Source organism: Oncorhynchus kisutch, linkage group LG15 (assembly GCF_002021735.2).
Source record: "Oncorhynchus kisutch isolate 150728-3 linkage group LG15, Okis_V2, whole genome shotgun sequence".
NCBI lineage: Eukaryota > Metazoa > Chordata > Actinopteri > Salmoniformes > Salmonidae > Oncorhynchus > Oncorhynchus kisutch.
This window is the reverse complement of record NC_034188.2, coordinates 50,555,952-50,577,635: the sequence shown is the minus strand read 5'-3', so window position 1 is coordinate 50,577,635 and position 21,684 is coordinate 50,555,952. Positions and strand designations below refer to the sequence as shown.

The 21,684-nt window shown below is 46.0% G+C and overlaps 3 protein-coding genes across 4 annotated transcripts; 2 read left to right on the top strand and 1 right to left on the bottom strand.

Moving 5' to 3' along the window:
* The first annotated feature begins 1,458 nt into the window (after nt 1–1,458).
* On the top strand, nt 1,459–8,935 carry LOC109905406 (homeobox protein SIX5). Its single transcript, XM_020502763.2, has 3 exons — nt 1,459–2,320; nt 3,726–5,182; nt 7,251–8,935. The coding sequence occupies exons 1-3, from the start codon at nt 1,629–1,631 to the stop codon at nt 7,940–7,942; spliced, it is 2,841 nt and encodes a 946-aa protein (XP_020358352.1). The 5' UTR covers nt 1,459–1,628; the 3' UTR covers nt 7,943–8,935.
* Nucleotides 8,936–12,241: 3,306 nt separating this feature from the next.
* LOC109905405 (homeobox protein six1a) lies at nt 12,242–14,021 on the top strand. The gene is made up of 3 exons (XM_020502762.2): nt 12,242–12,787; nt 13,224–13,387; nt 13,576–14,021. Exons 1-3 carry the CDS (start codon nt 12,383–12,385, stop codon nt 13,745–13,747), a joined length of 741 nt encoding a protein of 246 aa, XP_020358351.1. The 5' UTR covers nt 12,242–12,382; the 3' UTR covers nt 13,748–14,021.
* On the bottom strand, nt 13,917–19,383 carry qpctla (glutaminyl-peptide cyclotransferase-like a). Of its 2 annotated transcripts, none has more exons than XM_020502761.2 (7): nt 18,437–19,383; nt 18,102–18,248; nt 17,649–17,942; nt 16,777–16,938; nt 16,611–16,710; nt 16,402–16,518; nt 13,917–15,104 (listed from the first exon to the last, which is right to left on the bottom strand). In XM_020502761.2, the coding sequence occupies exons 1-7, from the start codon at nt 18,647–18,649 to the stop codon at nt 14,959–14,961; spliced, it is 1,179 nt and encodes a 392-aa protein (XP_020358350.1). In that variant the 5' UTR covers nt 18,650–19,383; the 3' UTR covers nt 13,917–14,958. The 2 variants fall into 2 exon arrangements, with proteins under 2 accessions (XP_020358350.1, XP_031646320.1); XM_031790460.1 differs by having other exon boundaries at nt 18,102–18,212; nt 18,437–19,342.
* Nucleotides 19,384–21,684: the final 2,301 nt, after the last annotated feature.

Sequence of the window (21,684 nt, the reverse complement as noted above, 5' to 3'; positions counted from 1 at the left end):
ATATAGGACTCGTTTTACTGTGGCTATAGATACTTTTGTACCAGTTTCCTCCAGCCTCTTCACAAGGTCCTTTGCTGTTGTTCTGGGATTGATTTGCACTTTTCACACCAAAGTATGTTAATCTCTAGGAGACTCCTTCCTGAGCGGTATGACGGCTGAGTGGTCCCATGGTGTTTATACTTGCGTACTATTGTTTGTACAGATCAACATGGTACCTTCAGGCATTTGGAAATTGCTCCCAAGGATGAACCAGACTTGTGGAGGTCCACAATTTTTTTCTGAGGTCTTGGCTGATTTATTTAGATTTTCCCATGATGTCAAGCAAATATGCACTGAGTTTGAAGGTAGGCCTTGAAATACATCCACAGGTACACCTCCAATTGACTCGGATGATGTCAATTAGCCTATCAGAAGCTTCTAAAGCCATGACATCATTTTCTGGAATTTTCCAAGCTGTTATCGGCACAGTCAACTTAGTGTATGTAAACAACTGACCCACTGGAATTGTGATATGGTAAATTATAAGTGAAATAATCTGTCTATTAACAAATGTTGGAAGAATTACTCGTGTCATGCACAAGTAGACGTCCTAACTGACTTGCCAAAACTATAATTTGTTAACAAGAAATTTGTGGAGTGGTTGAAAAACGAGTCTTAACAACTCCAACATAAGTGTATGTAAACTTCTGACTTCAACTGTATATATTTTTCATTACATTGTTTGCAAACTGATATGTGACACGTAATTAATGCCAAAATAACATGCAAACAGAAAACATAATTTTTTGTTTTTTTACAAGAAATGATTTAATTTATATTATTTTTGTGTGGTAAAAACAGAGCCCCACCTGCCCTGAATGATGGGTAGTCACTGTACCTGAGCTCAATTTCGAGTCTCACAGCAAAGGGTCTGAAATCTTATGTAAATAAGCTATTTCTGTTGTTGTTTTTTTATATACACATTGCTAACATTTCAAAAAAAAAAAAAATCATTTTGTCATTATGGGGTATTGTGTGTAGATTGATGAGGGAAAAAAATATTGACCTTTTAGAATAAGGTTGTAACGTAACAAAATGTGGGAAAAGTGGAGGGGTCTGAATACTTTCAGAATGCACTGTAGATGTGAAGCAATACGGCTTGCCTGGACACAGCCCTTAGCAGTGGTATATTTCCCATATACCCCCCCCCCCCCCCCTTGCCCATTTGCTTAAATATACCACAGCTGTCAGCCAATCAGCATTCAGCTCATCTGGAATACTTACCCACCACATCGCCTGGCCCTAGCAAATCCTGATCCTCAGTAGACAGGCTGAAAAGTGTTTGCTGAAGAAAAAAAAGAAGGCTGTAGGCCTATTTAGTACAATCTGATAACAACATCAGATTGTCAACAAAATCATGTGAATGTTCAATCTTGAATTAAGCAATAACATTTATCTACCAGTAGCCTAATAAAAAGGTATTGAACAGGCAGTGCTATAATGAATCTTCGAATGGGAGATTGACGAGGTTAGGGGCGTGTGTGACGCGTGTAGCTGTGGCAGACACTCGTCCACGGAGAATAGAAGAGAGAGAGAGAGAGCGTGCAGGGGAGGGAGGAGGAACTAAAATAAAAAAGTTCAAACTAAAAATGGCTTCCTTGTCTTTGGAGTCTGCAGAACAATCCGAGAATAGCACGGAGGAGTCTACCCAAGAGGCCGCTCTGGTAAAAGAGGAGACGGATCCGGATGAAGTTTCAGAACAATTGCTCAAAACTTTCCAGAACTCCGCTCTCAGCTTTTCGACAGATCAAGTAGCATGTCTGTGCGAAGCCCTTCTACAGGCGGGCAATGTGGATCGCCTGTGGAGATTCCTATCAACCATCCCTCCTTCGGCGGAGCTGCTACGTGGCAACGAGACGCTGCTCAAGGCCCAGGCACTGGTCGCTTTCCACCGGGAAGAATTCAAGGAGCTGTACGCAATATTGGAAAGCCACGACTTCCACCCCAGCAACCATGGGTTCCTGCAGGACCTCTACTTGCAGGCGCGCTACAAGGAGGCGGAGAGGTCCCGAGGTCGTAGCCTGGGCGCCGTGGACAAGTATCGGCTTCGGAAGAAGTTTCCCCTGCCGAAAACAATCTGGGATGGAGAGGAGACTGTGTATTGTTTCAAAGAGAAGTCTCGCAATGCACTGAAAGAGTGTTACAAAGGCAACAGGTATCCCACTCCAGACGAGAAGAAAAACTTGGCCAAAGTGACTGGACTCTCCCTCACGCAAGTTAGCAATTGGTTCAAGAACCGACGACAGAGAGACCGAACCCCGTCCGGTACCAACAGCAAAAGGTAGGCTATGCATTCCTTTTATACATCTTGTAACCACGTACCCCATGAAACACTTTATTTGAAACAACGTTTCATACACGATTGCATGTCAAAGATCAATGTCAAAATGGTTCCTCTTAAAATAAAAACAAACGTTTGTATGTAGTGTCATTTGCATAGTAGTTTATTGTTAGAGGCAGGCAGACTATGGGAGTTAATATAGCCTATACTGCTGTACACCGCGCGCACACACACACGCTGTTCTAAAATTTTATTTAATTTCACTCAAATAAACAATGTTAACCGAGATTCTCCTGCTCATAAGAGTAGGAGTGAGCGCTAGAAAGTAGCCTAACGTGGTAACCAATTCTTACCTAAATGGATCTGTCAGCGGCAACATTATTTTAGTGTTCCAAACATGTTCTATGTAATGCAGACTTTTCTAAATAATGGGCTCGACTGTGCGGTTGATCTCAACTACGGTTCATGTTCAACATATTTCAATCAAATCCCATCAATCCCTGCAGTAACTACATAAATCTGCGCATGAACTCTTTGACAGTGATAACACCACACATGTCTTAGAGAGCACGATTGGGAGCAAGAGCATGTTGCTTTGTTGTGAAATGTGAGATCCGGGCGCCCATTGTGGCTCAAGTTTCCTGAAATAATGCACGGCAAAGTCTCCCGACGGACCTCGGCGCGCTGCCGATGCTCTGCACCGCTGGGGGAGCGGGAGCGAACATAGAGGAAATGGTGTTGATGCTGGGAAACAAAAGGAGGAAATATATCTAAAACCTTTAAAATGTCTTCAGCTCTCCTGTGCACATTTTAAACCCCAAAAACGTAGTTTTATTTTACTGCAGGACTACAGGCTACAGTACACGTTTTGGCCAGGGAAGTTGGCAGCTTAAATGCAACACAGCTACACAGGAAATTGGGTTTTCAATGTGTCAGTTGTTGATGTACTTCATTCCCATGTGTAGAGAGGAAGGTGTGTGTGTGTGTGTGTGTGTGTGTGTGTGTGTGTGTGTGTGTGTGTGTGTGTGTGTGTGTGTGTGTGTGGCGAGATAAAAAGAATGCCGATCATCTCTCATGCAGTCCTGTCTTTATCTTCTCTATGGGCAGTGGGTGGCTGGGGGACTGTGTTAACCATACTGCTTTAGTGCACCAGGATAGTTGAGGACATACACATCACATACTGTGCAAACCATCGGATCAAAGGAGATTCACAGACTGTTATTGACCTACCATATGTTGTGTGTTGTAACATTCAAATCCCTTTCTCCTCTTTTTCTATTCCATCTATCATGCAATCCTTGCCTACTCCCCCTTCTTCCATATGCTGTCTCTGTTCATTGTCTCACTCACCCCACGGTTCACTCACCCTATCTTTCTCCTCTGCTCCTCCCCTGTGTTTCCTCAGTGAGTCCGATGGTAACCACAGCACAGACGATGAGGGTGATGACATCTCAGACAAACCAGAGGACATTGTGGGCTCCACAGCCTCCATCTCCCTCTCTGGCACCCCCTGCAGCACTGGAGGCCAGCTCTTCCTCAACGGGGCAGGTGGGTTCCTCACCGCCTCCCACCCCTTACTCATCAACGGGGGCTCCCTGATCTCCGGGGCAGGGGGTGGCGTCATCATCAACGGGCTGACCCTGAGCGATGGTCACACGGTTACCCTCAGCCCCATATCGGCTAACTCACCTCTGCTCTTCAATGGAGCGCAGGTCATATCCAAGAGCAGTGAGGATATGGGTCTTGAGGGCCAGGGGGTTATGGCCATGGAGGCCCAGCCCAGTTCTGCCATCTCCCTCCCTCTGACAGAGGATCTTAAGACGGACAATGTAAGCCTGACGAACCCCTCAACCATCCCCACCCTGGACTTCATCAATGTCCCAGAGGGGATGGTTCTCAAAGCCGAGGACATCCAGACAGTCTCTCCTTCCTCCTTGTCTTCCCCCTCAACATTCTCCCCCACCTCTCTTTCCTCCCTGGTTCTGACTCAAAATGGCTGCCTCTCCGACACCATCACCCTTCCGGTCTCTATGTCCTCTCCGGGCGTGGTCATCTCCAGCCCTGTAGTGGGCCTCCCCAGCCAGCAGGGGGAGTATGTGGTGTTTGCCACGGCTGGTTCTCAGCTCACCCCCTCCAGCTCCATCTGCCAGGTGGTGTCCTCCTACAGCTACTCTACCCCACAGGTGTTCTCCCTGCCTCAGGTGGTGCCCTCCATCCAGGGTGTCCCCGTATCCCAACTGGTCCAACACACACCTGGAGGCCAGGTGTCCCAGTGTCCCCAGTTGATCCCTGTGTCCCCCCTCACCTCCTCTCTCCCCCAGGGCACCCTCTCCCAGTTCCAGGCCCACCAGACTCTGAACATCGCCCCCCGCCTCGCCCAACCCCTCCCCCAGCATCATACTAGTTCCTCTACGTTGGGAGAGGGAACCACCATCCTCTCCCTTTCCCAGCTCCCCAACGGACAGCTCCCCCAGGGACTCACACTCCAGCTGGGTGAACAGACCTCAGCTACCATCCCCACTCTGACCCAGATCCAGTCCCCACTAGGCCATCACCAGATCATCTCTCAGTCCAAAGAGACAATCCCAGGCCAGTTGGTTCCCCTCTCCCTGCCCCAGCTGGTGCCTGTCTCCTCCACGGGACAACTCTCCTTCCCTCAGGTGGGCCCGTCCACCCCTTCTCTATCTGGATCTGGTGGAGCCTTCCAGATCCTAACCTCGGCCCCTGGAGGTGGGATGACTCAGGGGCCCTTCAGGATAAACCAGCTGGGACCCCTCCAGACTGTAGGCCCCCCGACCAGCATGGCTCCTGGTGTCCAGCTCCTCAACTCTGGGGTCATTCAGCTCCCCTCCGCCTCGCCAGGTAACTTAAGACTTGGACACACTGAGAAGACTGACTGCCGATTGGTACTTAGGTACTGTCGGCATTCAACTTTTTGTTGTTCACATCATACCGATCAACCGCTGATCAGATAATTAAAATACTCCAGGCCACAAGGTGGCAGTAGCTTTTTTAAGCTTTGTTTGGCTTTTGCTTGATAGCTAATGTTCACTAACTATCAAGGTGTGCTAATGTTATTGCTAGCTAGCTAGAATTTGTAGTAAGCCCATGTGGACATCTGGCTAGTAACAACAACTAGATAACTTAAGTAGCTAGCAACATTATAGGTCATTAAATCAACATGGATTTGTTAATGTTAGCTAGCAATGGAACTGGCACTGGCAGTATGGGATAGAGGAGAGTGAATTAAGTGATTTTATTCATCATCTTGCTAGATGGCTAGTTCAAACTCTAGGCGGCATTCTGGCTTCTCCTTAGTTGTCAGCCATTTGCTTCGCCTACGAATACTTTGTGAACTACAATCCCGGGCACTGTGTTTTAAGGTTTAGAAATGTCAATAATCATCGCTTGCAATATGGCTTTTTGAAACATATGACCCTTATATTTCATCAGCGAGAAAGAGTCCTTCAAATCAAAAAGATACAGTACATTTACTATAGCAGTTTTGTACAGAGCCATGCAGCTGTGTAATGGAACTGGGAGTCATGATAAAGTGCTAGCTAGCTTGGTAAAGCAGCTAGTGTTATGTGCATTGTGCTGCACTTTACCACCCAATGTGTTTCATATGAAGTGTTGTGTGACTGCCTGGCTCATTTAGCAAGCTAACGTGGGATTGATGTCACCAGGAAAAGTGCCTTTTTTTCCTTGTCTTCTGTTGATCCTCCTTTTTCGGAGAAGGTGGGAGCTGCATCCCAATATGGCAACTGGTGTTTTTTAAATGTTTTACTTCCGTTCCTTACCCCACAACTACCGTAGATTGAGCTACGCTATCGCGAGAGTTTGGACTTCTGTTTTGAAGCTAGAGGATGAATCTGAGTAGTATTTCACTGGCAGTTCTACATTCATTGTATATTTTCAATTCTACCTGACGATTAGTTTATTTAGTTTTTTAAAGTACTGGTGGTGGGTGTACTGTTGCCTCATGCGTTGTATGTGCATGCTTACAGTGACTGTCAACCTGATACTAGGGAGCTACTTCCCACGCCATTGCCGGACAGTAATGCTTGTCAAGCGGGAGCAAAGGGCACTGCGTCCCGGTGTTGTTGCTGTTTATGCCTTCCCCATTACCTAGGTCCCTGGACCTCGAAGCCAGTTCCACTGCATGTTTTCATTGCTCCCCTCTAATCAGGGACTGATTTTTAGACCTGGGACATCAGGTGTGTGCAATTAATTATCAGGTAGAACAGAAAACCATCAGGCTCCAGATCTCATAGGGTAAGAGTTGAATACCCCTGATCTGGACTGTATGTGCATGTTTCAAGGTGACATCTAGATGGTTATCAATATTAGTTATACCATGTGTAGGTTACTATCCTAATTAAAATAAGATCATGGGAGGGGAAAAAAGTGGCCACTTTAGCTTCCGCCGGTGACACGACCGTGGTATCATGGGCAGGTCTCAGGTTGGCTGGCATGTCCATACAACACCGGTGCACTGGTCGCTGGCTTATCGACTCGTCGTGCAGCCCAATCAGCCACGCGAAATGGTCTTTAGTGGCAACAAATCTGCCCAATTAGCTGATTCTCTTACCACACATCCACTCGCCCATACTCCGGTTGCCATGTTGAACTGCAGCTACCCTGAGTTGTCTTTTTGGCTTCCCTACTGGGGGTTCGTGCTCTCTGATCGTCTCAGATTCAAGTCGTGAAGAACGTCAAGTTCGTCGGTACGCAACAAGAGGTGTCTTTTTGTTCTAGCAAGAGAATGGCCTCCTACTGTGCAATTGGCAGTCAGTCTTCTCCGGGTGTCTGACATTATTGAGTTATTTGCTTTTTAGGGAAAATATAGCTATGTCATTGTTGGTTGATGAAATGCTAACATATTTCCCACTACTAATTCCTTCACTTCCACCTCTCCTCTGTCCTGTAGGGAATCTCCTCTATGGTGGAAGCCCCATCCTGAGTTACCAGAACGGCAAGCTGATCCTAACTATCCCAGCTGGCATCCAGTTCGGCAGCCTGCCCATGAAACCCGTCCCTGAGGCTTCTACCCACCCCACCAACGGAGTAGGCCCTGGACTCACCCTCAACCCTGTCATCCAACCTACACCTACCCTCCTCCCAGTCTCCACCTCCGTCCCAACGTCGAACAGCCTCCAGACGTCCCCCCTCTGCTTCATCAACTCCTCTCCGCTCTACTGCACTCCTGAGATGGGTGTCCCCACCAACCAGCCCCTCTCCACCACCTCCCCACACACCCTGGACCTCTCTGCCACCCACACTCCTCCCAATGCCCTCACCCCAGAGAGCATGCTCTCCCTCAGCCCCATGTGCAGCGGAGTGACCCCCACCACTCAGCTCTCCCACACCACCTGGAGCCCTGTCCCCCTCTCCACCTCTGCCAGCCTGACTATGTTTGACGTCCGTGGGAAGGGAGATCTGCCCGAGGACCCGCCTCTGCTGGACCTACCTGGAGGCGAGGCCCTGCTACTAGGCAGCACCTCTCCAGAACAGGATGTGGACAGGGGGTCGCCGTTGGGGGACCCAGTGGAGATGGATGGAGACCCCAAGATCCTCACCCAGCTACAATCAGTCCCTGTGGATGATGGGTTGGGGCTGTAATCCAGTCCCCCAGCCCACACCACCACAAACTGTTACAGAACAATCTGGAAGGTTTTGTTTGTCTGACCTCAGTGCTCCCCTGGCTAGGTTTGCATTGAGGAGTGGACGGGCTTTGACTCGTAAGAGAAAGGTGCTTTGACTAAATAAATCCTCTGCCGATGATCCTTTGGATAAACCGTCATGGGATAGGCTGATTGTATGCAACGCGGAATGACCTGGAGGATGGCCTTTCATACAGGCTAGCCTATTCCCTGATTTGTGTTACTCAACTGTCCACTGCTTAGTCTCCACAATTTAAGCACTCCTCTGCCTTCCATAAGCCCAGAGCCCTTCCTGTGTCCAGTCAGAGCACAACATTTATTTGTAAGGACATTCTGCTACTTTTGTGCACAGACGTCCGTTTCAGCCAAGACTATTTGTACTACAAGGGAATGAATGCCTTGGGTTTTATATGTGGTGTTGGTTGAGCAGTATGCCACGGCCAGGCTCTGTCTTAAGTCTCTAAACACAGTCAAATGCAGACCCAGACGAGCGTTCAGTCCTGTTGAGTTGGTGGTTCTGCATGGCTGCTCACTCTAGTGCTGGTGTAGTTTTGAGTGCTGCCGAGTATTGCACGGTTTGGCCTCGGTGAAGGCTACAGAGAGTGGACTGACAGTGGCACCAGAAACCTGGGACTTCTAGCATTGAGATGGACTGTGTACCCCTCTCTGTCAAAACTGGTCAGCAGTGTCACTGCATCAAGGGCGCCGGCTCATCATTTAACGACATTTTGGTATAAATGCTAAGCGCTATCGCATCTGAGGTATGTAGGAGGAAATGGGAGTCCCCTGAGATTTCTTTGTTCGTTTGTTTTTTTACTCTATGCAATCAATGCATGTTCCTCGTGAAAATATGACCATGTGACACAGATATGACATGTATTACAAGCAGTATGTAAGCAAGTCTAATTGGGATAGACCAAGCTTTTATTAAAGATCGCCTTTTTATACACTATGAAATCTCATGCGCGTGCACTACAAAACGCCTGATCACATTGTTGGATATTTCCAGTTGAATGCGCCACAATCGTACACTACATTGTATATTGCGTCTATGAATGACAAAAAAAAAAATATATTGTGTTCTTATATTACTTGTATGGGTTTGATCTAGACCTAGTAAGTGCCTTATTATCCAGTTGCTGAGGTTGGCGGGCCAGTTTTCTTGCCTTTTATCTTCAAAGTGAAGAATGTGTTCTACTCTTCACAAAATGTAAGCACCATTGATACTAGCTACTTCCCACATTGATGTTGAATGTGAGTTTTGTGATCACCCTTAACCCTCTTGAACTCCAGAGAAACGTAATCTAGTACTCCGTTGCGCGGCAGTTGCTCGTTTAGCGTGACTTGACGCCTACCATGACATAATAACCATTGATCTCACTGTACGTTTTGCACATTTTCGTCCTTGCCATGTGTTACGTCTTTGGCGATGGCCAAATTCTATTCTGAAAACCTGCTGCCTTTGCTCTGTACTTGACTAATTGCGCTCACTGTTCTGAAAGGGGACGGGATAGGTCGATTCAGCTGGTTAAGTTTCAGGCAGCCTCTGTCTATCCTGATATCGGCAACAGTGAGTCATGAAGCCCTGAGAGCAGGCGACGTGGTGCAGAAGTTCTCGCCATAAACTTTAAAATACTCACCATCTCTCCATAACCACAGCACAAATAGCAATTAGTTCTCTGGCCAACGGTACAACACTACTCTTCAGTGTCACTCCCAACTGTATGTTTTTGTTTCTTGTGTATTTAAAGCATGTATCAATCATTTTCTAGTAGTAGCTTTGAATGAAAAAACGAGCCATCCATGAGGAAATTGGACAAAGTTAAAAGCATCAATGGACCTTGCCAGGGGCTTGCTGGTTGTACAGTCTCAGAATAATGTGTACAGTCGTGGCCAAAAGTTGAGAGAATGACACAAATATTAATTTTCACCAGGTTTGCTGCTTCAGTGTCTTTTAGATATTTTTGTCAGATGTTACTGTGGAATACTGAAGTATAATTACAAGCATTTCATAAGTGTAAAAGGCTTTTATTGACAATTACATGCAGTTGATGCAAAGAGTCAATATTTGCAGTGTTGACTGTTCTTTTTCAAGACCTCTGCAATCCACCCTGGCAGCCTGTCAATTAACTTCTGGGCCACATCCTGACTGATGGCAGCTCATTCTTGTATAATCAATGCTTGGAGTTTGTCAGAATGTGTTTGTTTTTTGTTTGTCCACCCGCCTCTTGAGGATTGACCACAAGTTCTCAATGGGATTAAGGTCTGGGGAGTTTCCTGGTTATGGACCCAAAATATCAATGTTTTGTTCCCCAAGCCACATGGAGCACCTTGCCATAAGGCAAAAGTGATAACTATCATGCTGGAAAAGGCACTGTTGCTCTCTGAGGATGTGTTGGTACCATTCTTTATTCATGGCTGTATTCTTAGGCAAAATTGTGAGTGAGCCCACCTCCTCGGGTGAGAAGCAACCCCACACATGAATGGTCTCAGGACGCTTTACTGTTGGCATGACACAGGACTGATGGTAGCGCTCACCTTGTCTTCTCCGGCAAGCTTTTTTCCAGATGCCCCAAACAATCGGAAAGGGGATTCATCAGAAAAAATGACTTTACCCCAGTCCTCTCCCTGTACCTTTTGCAGAATATCAGTCTGTCCCTGATGTTTTTCCTGGAGAGAAGTGGCTTCTTTGCTGCCCTTGACACCAGGCCATTCTTAAAGTCTTCGCCTCACTGTGCGTGCAAATGCACTCACACCTGCCTGCTGCCATTTTTGAGCAAGCTCTGTACTGGTGGTGCCCCGATCCCGCAGCTGACTCAACTTTAGGAGACGGTCCTGGCGCTTGCTGGACTTTCTTGGGTGCCCTGAAGCCTTCTTCACAACAATTGAACCGCTCTCCTTGAAGTTCTTGATGATCCGATAAATGGTTGATTTAGGTGCAATCTTACTGGCAGCAATATCCTTGCCTGTGAAGCCCTTTTTGTGCAAAGCAATGATGACGCCACATGTTGCCTTGCAGGTAACAATGATTGACAGAGGAAGAACAATGATTCCAAGCACCGCCCTCCATTTGAAGCTTCCAGTCTGTTATTCGAACTCAATCAGCATGACAGAGTGATCTCCATCCTTGTCAACACTCACACCTGTGTTAACGAGAGAATCACCGACATGATGTCAACTGGTCCTTTTGTGGCAGGGCTGAAATGCAGTGGAAATTTTATTTTGGGGGATTCCATTAATTTGCATGGCAAATAGGGACTTTGCAATTAATTGCAATTCATCTCATCACTCTTCATAACATTCTGGAGTATATGCAAATTGCCATCATACAAACTGAGTCAGCAGACTTTGAAAATTAATGTGTCATTCTCAACTTTTGGCCACTACTGAAGATAATGATGACATCACCACTTCTCAAATGATATTATACACGTACAATCTGAATAGGATTTTAATACCTGTAGCATTCACGTGCCAAAGGAATGTTGCAAGTTGTTTTTATTGGTGTTTGGACCTTTTTTGTTGGTTCGGAGCGGTTTTTGTATACGATACTTTGCATGAGTTGGACACTAAAGGAGTGTGTGTGTGTGTGTGTGTGTGTTTTTGTTTATCCATGAGCCCAACCCTTGTCTACATGTAGTGTTTTTTTCTCTTTTAGTGTGTGGTGCTCCAAAGGCTGTTTGTGCACAATCTCCTACACACACACACACACACACACACACACACACACACACAGACACGTGTGCGCACACACACACAACCTTCAGCTGAGTTATCCAAAGATATGAATTTTTTTAATGTACTTTTTAATAGCGAGTAAAGGGACTATTTAGATATCTTTAAATGTCTGTTTTTGTCCTCTTTTGAGAGGTTGGTTTTGTACTTAAAGTTATTTTATTTTTTATATACAGTTTTATTGTGACTCTAATAAACTACATTTAGAATACATTTGTTTTGGGTGAATTTTGTAAATGTGAACACTTCTCTATTTAAATCTCCATGTGAGATTCGTAGGGGTCAAGGGATCAAACTATTGAGGAGTGCTTACACTACCAAATCACATTTTTAGAAGCGCTTTTGCAATTTGGTTTGTAAATTAGATTTAAATAGTCTTGTTTGAACAACACAATCATGCTTTCTATCTGGATGAATGGGTACACAACTGAGTACAATCCGGTGTGTGTGACTGTTTTTGTAACCCCCATGCTCTCAGGTTACCTGTGAGTTCAACATTGCCAGGGCGGGACTGGGTATGGATAAGGATATATATATATACACACACACGTTCACACAGACTTATTCACCCAACAGCAGCTCTCTCTAAAACATTTCCCTTCACTGAGAGAGTTGTGAAAGGTCACAGAGGTAAGCCAACTAACCTTTTGACCTCGTGGTGTGCATGGGCTCCATCTCCATGGCGATGGTCTTCTCGGTAGAACAGGTGGCGTGTATGTGCGAGGTCCTTCTGCAGAGCGGACGCATGGAGCGCTTGACTGACTTCCTCCACACTCTTCCCCCCTCTACCTCCTCTTGCCCGGGGGGTCTGGAGAGCATCCTGAAGGCGCGGGCTGCCGTGGCATTCCATCTGGGGCGCTTCTCGGACCTCTACGCCCTCCTGGAGAGCTTCCATTTCTCCAATCGCAGCCACCCCCTGCTGCAGCAGCTCTGGCTGAGGGCACACTACCTGGAAGCCGAGTACCAGAGAGGGCGACCCCTTGGGGCTGTGGGGAAGTACCGCATACGCCGTAAGTTTCCCCTGCCAAGAACCATCTGGGATGGAGAGGAGACCAGCTACTGCTTCAAGGTACAGTGAATGAAATCTGCTAGGTTTGTTTGAGCAGATATTAATACTATATTTAATCATTATACTGCCTCAGCATTTTTGCTTCTTGTAAAACGAAATGTCCCTGGGACCTGGTCCATAATTAAGCTGTCTGTAATGCATTAGGTGTTTGCATCTGAGTTTAGCCCTTGTGGTGTCAAGATGGGGTATGTCAAGACAAAAGGGACTTTCTATCTGGATATTAAGCCTAAAGTGTGTTACACTCCGTCTGCTTCAAATGCACTGAACACCTGTCTTCACAGGACCAGTCAAAGCAGTATGATGGCTGTAACGTCCCTCATATCAGTGCAGATGAAGGGAAGGAGATGAGGAGCAGAGGCCTCTTACTGCTACCATGAACTTTAAATCATTAACCTACTTGTTTCATAAATCCGAGGTTAATGTTCCTCTTTTACAGGAGAAATCCCGGAGTGTGCTGTGGGAGTGGTATTACTGTAAACCCTACCCTTCACCACGTGAGAAACGAGCGCTTGCGGCCGCCACCGGTCTCACCGCCACCCAGGTGAGCAACTGGTTCAAGAACAGACGGCAACGAGACCGAGCAGCTCACGGTACTACCGGGTGAGTCTTCACTTTATCCTTCTAATACATTTCATGAGAAATAGTTCTAAAGGAGTTTCTAAATGTTCATCCCTCCTTTAATTTCTATCGAGGACTGCATGATTTCTCATTTAGCTAATAGCTTTGCAGTGGACTACCACTGCCCTCTTCTGGCACAACCAGGGAACTGACATGCTCTCTCCTGTTAGGGAACAGAAAGGTTGTGGACTACCTCTTGGCTCCAACAGAACCCCAGGAGCAGCATACCCAAAGGCCTACCCCTTCTCTGACAATGGACGTCCACCTCCAGGCAGCCTCAGTCCCCTCTTCTCCTGCTCACAGCCCCCACTTCTGAGCCATATGGGTGGGGGACAACTCTGAACCTCTTCACTACCTGAGCCATCATGTATAGTAGGCTCACTTCATAGGCACGATTCACTTGTCCTGCCAGAAATGTATGTAAGACCATTCAATCTTTTGAGTAGCGTAGTTTCATGATACCCTGTACCGAAAACTGTAGGTTGTGTTAAATCAAAGTCAAAAGCAGAAACATTTTTTAAATAGTTTAATTGAAAACACAAATGTGTCATCAGACCTAATCATTGACAAGCACTTGAAGCATTGGGAATAAACAATATGGTTTAAAAAAAAAAAATGTGCTCCCATATCATGCTTCCTGAACACAACCCAGGTTGCAGCTGAGAGAAACCACGGCCAAATGTTAGTACAGCCAGGACAAGCACACAGCCTCTCCCACTGTATGTCCCATAGGGATGGGTGTGAGATGATTCCTATTCACTGAGCTTAAACATCATCCAGTGTGTGCACGCAAGCTGCCTGCCTCCCGCAGAGGCAATCTGGCCTATTTGGATTCGGACTGACGCTTTTGATTCAGCTGTGTTCTTAATCCAGCTTATTTTCGCCCAGCACCTTCTCTGATTGAAGCCGTTTTTGAAATCAGCACTCTGGTAAGATGTGAGACAGATGACATGCTAAACCAAGCCTGGGCCGGAAACCTCTTGGGGAGAGGTAATGCATACAGAAGAAATCCAGTGATGGGACAACCATTTCAATGTCATTCATTGTTATGTTCAAGTTTTTCGGTCACTGCCATGCTCTGTGAATACAACCGTCAATGTCAGCTCAACGAGCTTATGGCATGAAATCAAGTCTACAGTCTGATATTCACAACAGAGGACCATATAGCATAAAAGAAAGGATTAGGTTAGCGTTACCTTAAGACTTTACAAAAAAACGAGCCGATGATAATATTAAAATCCACAAAGGCCTCTTCCAGTTATTTTTCATGTTAATGTACCATCAAGGTTTTTCTGTGATACAAGCTGCCTACATCCAGCAGGGTCACTTGATGGTAGTTCTGCTCTCAGATCAATGTGTCTATGAGTGTTGGTTTCAGTGGATAGAACCTGTCCAGTGACAGAGGAACATTATCTCTCCTAGTCTTTTGCAACGTCAGGGCAAAACTGCCCCAAACCCCTGTCTGTATTTCCTACACTGTGGTTAAAAGGTGTCCCATGTAATCTGTTGGTTCTTGGGTTATGGGACCAGTCCAATGGTGGGTCCAGGTGTGGTTAAAAGCCCAGGTACTCAGCCAGGAACACAGCCAGAATCTTGGTCAGGTTTTCCACTGTGGGTCGGTGCATGTTCTCCTCCGTGTCATCCAGCGTGTGCCAGAATGGGGGGAAGGGGGTGGCAATGACATGAAGCACAGGAACACCTGAGTTGGTGTGAAAGAAAAGAATTGCAGGATTTAAATGATTTCTTAAGACAAAATCCCATCAGCCGAGGCGACGAATTGTTGTGATAGTACAGTCGTGGCCAAAAGTTGAGTGACACATTTATTTCCACAAAGTTTGCTTCATTGTCTTTAGATATTTTGTCATATGTTACTATGGAATACTTCTGCAATCCGCCCTGGCATGCTGTTAATTAACTTCTGGGCCACATCCTGACTGTTGGCAGCCCATTCTTGCATAATCAATGCTTGGCGGTTGTCAGAATTTGTGGGTTTTTGTTTGTCCACCCGCCTCTTGAGGATTGACCACAAGTTCTCAATGGGATTAAGGTCTGGGGAGTTCTGGCCAAAATATCAATGTTTTGTTCCCCGAGCCAATTGGTTATCACTTTTGCCTTATGGCAAGGTGCTCCATTCATGCTGGAAAAGGCATTGTTCGTCACCAAACTGTCCCTGGATGGTTGGGAGATGTTGTTCTCAGAGGATGTGTTGCTACCATTCTTTATTCATGGCTGTGTTCTTAGGCAAAATTATGAGTGAGCCCACCTCCTTGGCTGAGAAGCAACCCCACACATGAATGGTCTCAGGACGCTTTACTGTTGGCATGACACAGGACTGATGGTAGCGCTCACCTTGTCTTCTCCAGACAAGCTTTTTTCTGGATGCCCCAAACAATCGGAAAGGGGATTCATCAGAAAAATACTTTTTCTTGGGCGACCTGAAGCGTTCTTCACAACAATTGAACCGCTCTTCTTGAAGTTCTTGATGATCCGATAAATGGTTGATTTAGGTGCAATCTTACTGGCAGCAATATCCTTGCCTGTGAAGCCCTTTTTGTGCAAAGCAATGATGACGGTACGTGTTTCCTTGCAGGTAACCATGGTTGAGAGGAAGAACAATGAATCCTAGCACCGCTCTCCTTTTGAAGCTTCCAGTCTGTTATTTGAACTCAATCAGCATGACAGCGATCTCCAGCCTTGTCCTCGTCAACACTCTCACCTGTGTTAACGAGAGAATCACTGACATGATGTCAGCTGGTCCTTTTGTGGCAGGGCTGAAATGCAGTGGAAATGTTCTTTTGGGGGATTCAGTTCATTTGCATGGCAAAGAGGGACTTTGCAATTAATCTGATCACTATACAAAATTCTAGAGTATATGCAAATTGACCATCATACAAACTGAGGCAGCAGACTTTGAAAAGTAATATTTTTGTTTCATTCTCAAAATGTTTGGCCACGACTGTATGTCAGTTTGTCTGTATATGAGCACACCCTCCCACCTTTATGTAGGAAGGGGATGTGGTCATCCTGCACAGGGCCCAGGTACACGTCCTTCCTGAAGTAGGTCTGCTCAGAGGGGTGAGAGGTCAACAGACCCTGCCTGTGCAGCCTCTTCTCTGAGAGGGATGGATGGAGGAGAGTTAAAGCACAGAGTGCAGAAAGACAACGTCAATAAGGGAACTGACCCTCCCTGGGGTGTGTATGTTACCTGCAGCAATGAGACGGTCAAACCAGCGGGCAGTGTTGTCAAAGTGATTTACAATCAAAGGGTCTGGACCACCAAGCAGGTCCAGTAGAACAAAGAGATCCTAAAAATGGACAGAGGTGAGAGTGAGTGGATGCCATATTTTAATGTGCACACAAAGGTGTCTTACCACAGCCTGCAGCAGGTTGGTGTGTGTGGAGCCTAGTGGGTGGGGTGTGTGTGCCATGCGCTCTGCCAGGTGCCTTGATCCATAGAGAGAGTCTGTGGCTGTCCACTCCTCAAACGACTCCTCTCCATCAAAAAACACTAGCTGGAGGGTTACAGCAGATGCCTACAGCACAGAGACAGAGGGTGGAGGTAGGGTTTAATTGCATTAGATAGAGACAGTGGTGAGAATGTTCTGCTCTGTGCCAAGTAAAGGCCAAGGCAATGTAATTTCATCACATCTCAATTCCCAACAACAACGTCACTCTTGCAGTTGATTTTCTTTTGTGTGAGGCTGCAGTGATGTCGCAGTTCGGCTGTGTGTGGTTGCGTGTATTTCTGACTACCAAAGTTAGTCTCTGGGGGGGGACACTGCTAAACAGAGGATGGAGTCTGCTGCTAAAAACAGGGCTCCTCTCTGCAAGGCTACAGTCAGCACTTTTATATTCTACACTGCAGAGAGAGCGAGGGGAGGGGATAGAGAGTAGGGAGAGAAACCCAACTACTCAGCATCTCACCTCACTCGGTCTCCCTCACCAGTTCTCTGTTCTTTCCATTGCAGTATTTTACTCTGTTTATCTGAGTAAACTGCCTGCTGGCCTTAGAATGGTTCTCATGTTATGTAAAAAAAATATATATATATTCTAAGCGGGGAAATCAGACGTGTGGTTGTGACCACAATGCCTGATAACACATTGTGCTCCTGCATTTTGTTTGCTGCCAACTTGGGACAGGTCTGCTTGAACATTTGACTGTTTATCTCAATCTCTTATACTGACTAAACTGATAAATAGATCTAAAATGCAGTCCCGGGAAATAAATTGATGTACATGGTACCTGCTGATTGAGAGCTTTGAGCTGGGCGTCCAAGGCAGAAGCCAGCTCCAGGATCATGGCACAGGGCACCGCTGAGTCGCTGGCCCCCAGGAACACCCTCTCCGGGACGCGGGGGTCCGGGGGTAGGACCTTAGAGTCATAGTGGCAGGTCAGCAGCAGCCTGCGAGGGGCCCCGGGATCAAGGGTCGCAACGATGTTGGAGAAAGTGACCTGACCCCGAGGCGTTGGCGACAGGAAAGAGTCGAGTTCTACTGTCCAGCCAGCGGAGAGGGAGGACAAGGTGTAGGAGATGTGCTGATATAAAGAAATGAGAAAAGGGTGTGAACGAGGCATTTCGTTTGATCTTTAACTAGAAATGATATACTCTTTCCTACATGAAAGTGCCGTGAGAAACCATATAAATGCATCATCATTATTATTATTATTGTCACCTAGTCCACCGGACCCACTCACTTGGCGTACGGCCTGGCTGCCCAGGGTTCCTGGGAGTCTCTCAATGAGGATGGGCCTAAGGTGAGTCTCCCACAGGCGTGATCCGTCTACCTGGGACACCAGCCTTCGCACCTGGGATGGAGAAGACTTACTGGCCTTATGGGATAACTGGAGCAGAGGAATGAGTGGGTGGGTGGTGTAGAGAGAGAGCAAGAGATGAACTCATGGAATAGAACACACAATAACAAACCTCAAATCACTGAAGCCCACACCATTCTGTGTGCCAACTGTACTTGAACAACAATCACTACCGCAACTGTAAATAGTACAGTAATTGATTGAGTTTAGTTCCTTACCCGGTCTTTTGCCAAATCTACGACGGGAATTCTGTTGTTGCGGTTGCTGCTTGTTTCGTTGGACAAATATAAGCCCAACACCATAGCAAGAGTCAGCACACCCAAGAGACAGAAGACCAGTACCCGAGCACGGGGCATCCGAACCGAGTTGCAACCAGGGAGAGCACCGTTATTCGCCTGCAAAGGCTTGTACCGTCGACTAGTTCTCGACATGACAAAGCTTTCTAAAACGCGGTTAGAACGAAAAAGACCCGTATCTCTATAACTGAAACTCACGTCAGCTGCTCGGTCCCTGTTGGCCCGATCTACAGCTACGTGTCAGTCCCCGAACTGAACTTACAGTGAAACCACCTATTATGTGGTTAGATAGAGTCCGCAATTCAGCTTAGCGTCTTATTTTGAAGTTTTCGCAGTATTGCACCAGACGTTGCACATTTATTTTATAATAGTATTGTTATAGCTTGTATTTGCAACGCCCTACCTCGACTCCTAAATTATAGTATCTAGGCTACCCTAAACCCCCCTTGGCATTTATACAAATTATACTCTACTCTTTCCTGGTAACATGTACTTCTACATGCCAAACCCATCTTTCAATGAGGCCTGTTATGATCTATCCTCGGTATCCGATCAGTCTAGTGTCATCCTTAGGCTTGCTTCATTGGAGTTGAACATTTATCGATATCATGAATCTATCGATGGTTAGGCTACTCTTCCTTATCTAAAATCCGTTGTCCTCAAATGTCTTACACCTGATTCCGGCTTTTATTTTCAATAGGTAGATACAGCAACTAACGTGGTTTGTAACTTCTGTAGCTTCTCACCCAACTGAAGTAATCGAATCCACTGATAACGCAACACAACTTGCTTTTTTTGGTGCCTGATTTCCGGGTTTTCGTTGACAGTGACGAGGCAAGGGCTTATTTTAAAGGCGCAGTCCCCGTCTGACAGCTCTCTTACAAAGCATCGATGGGTATTTAACGCATCAGCTAGCTAACTACTGAACATAAATATTTGTTAAGGTATCTGTGACCAACAGATGCATATCTGTATTCCAAGTCATGTGAAATCCATAGATTAGGGCCTACTGCATTTATTTCAATTGACTGATTTCCTCATATCAACTCGGTAAAATCTTTGAAATTGTTGCATGTTGCGTTTATAGTTTTGTTCATATGTTAGAGCAATCTGAAGGTCGATGACCATTGGTTAATGCATGCAGTGTCTGAGCCAGAGGAACGTGCCCGTTACGTTGTTGTCGCTTCTATCCAATGACATTACTGTTCCATTTGGTTCCATTCAGGGTTTCATTTGAGGATTCAGTAGATGCATTGTATGCCTCAGGTCACATGCACAAGTACAAACAAAACCTGTTCATGTCATCAAATAGTTAAATTGACTCTGTCAATCACCACATTCTCATCTGCAGACTCAACAGCCTTGGTTTCTCAAATGATTTTGGTTCACCAACTACTTCTCCGACAGAGTTCAGTGTGCCAAATCTGAGGGCCTGTTGTTCAGGCCTCTGGCAGTCTCTATGGGGATGCCACAGGGTTCAATTCTTGGGCCGACTCTCTTCTCTGTATACATCAATGATGCCGCTCTTGCTGCTGGTGAGTCTCTGATCCACCTCTACGCAGACGACACCATTCTGTATACTTCTGTCCCTTCTTTGGACACTGTGTTAACAACCCTCCAGACGAGCTTCAATGCCATACAACTATCCTTCCGTGGCCTCTAACTGCTCTTAAATCCAAGTAAAACTAAATGCATGCTCTTCAACCGATCGCTGCCTGTACCTGCCTGCCTGTCCAGCATCACTACTCTGACTTAGAATGTGGACAACTACAAATACCTAGGTGTCTGGTTAGACTGTAAACTCTCCTTCCAGACTCACATAAAACATCTCCAATCCAAAGTTAAATCTAGATCGCCGAAGCCGATCCTCGACTTCGGCGATGTCATTTACAAAATAGCCTCCAACACCCTACTCAACAAATTGGATGCAGTCTATCACAGTGCCATCCGTTTTGTCACCAAAGCCCCATATACTACCCACCACTGTGACCTGTACGCTCTCGTTGGCTGGCCCTCGCTTCATACTCGTTGCCAAACCCACTGGCTCCAGGTCTACAAGACCCTGCTAGGTAAAGTCCCGCCTTATCTCCGCTCGCTGGTCACCATAGCAGCACCCACCCGTAGCACGTGTTCCAGCAGGTATATCTCACTTGTCACCCCCAAAGCCAATTCCTACTTTGGCCACCTCTCCTTCCAGGTCTCTGCTGCCAATGACTGGAACGAACTACAAAAATCTGAAACTGGAAGCACTTATCTCCCTCACTAGCTTTAAGCACCAGCTGTCAGAGCAGCTCACAGATCACTGCACCTGTACATAGCCCATCTATAAATAGCCCAAACAACTACCTTTTCCCCTACTGTATTTATTAATTTTGCTCCTTTGCACCCCAATATTTATTATTATTTATTTATATATTTATTGCCCTTACCTCCCTTATCTCACCTCATTTGCTCACATTGTATATAGACTTATTTTTCTACTGTATTATTGACTGTATGTTTGTTTTACTCCATGTGTAACTGTGTTGTTATATGTGTCGAACTGCTTTGCTTTATCTTGGCCTGGTCACAGTTGGAAAGGAGAACTTGTTCTCAACTTGCCTACCTGGTTAAATAAAGGTGAAATAAGAAATGCATTTTAAAAATGCAGCACAAACGCACTGTTGGGGCAAGTGACTCTGAATTTACAATGGCTAGCCCCCAATTCGTTATATTTTTCTCTTGTGCTTTATGCTATTTGCCTTATGAGTCCTGCATGCATTGTTGACCATGAACTTGCTTGTTTACCCAACCATGGGACAGACTGTTTGTTCCCACACTCAGGACTTTGGTTACATGGACTCTTGGCCTCCCATCCTATTCTAACCAACTCTCCCCGGCTTTGTAGTCATGTTACTTGATGAAATTGCTGTACAATATGATCTTGTCATCTAATGCACATTCAAATGTTATAAATCAACACCCTGTCCTCTGCCGTGCCTTGATTGTATTACGGCTGATTGATCTGGAAATGTACATGTACAGTACACGCTGGCCCATCTACTGTTGCTACCCAATTCTGATTTGTGCTCTGATATCTGCTTCACTGATTTCTGCATGTTAACACTAGAAGCTTTTTACCTAAAATTGATCAATTGAAAGTGTGGGTTCACAGCTCTAATCCAGATGTG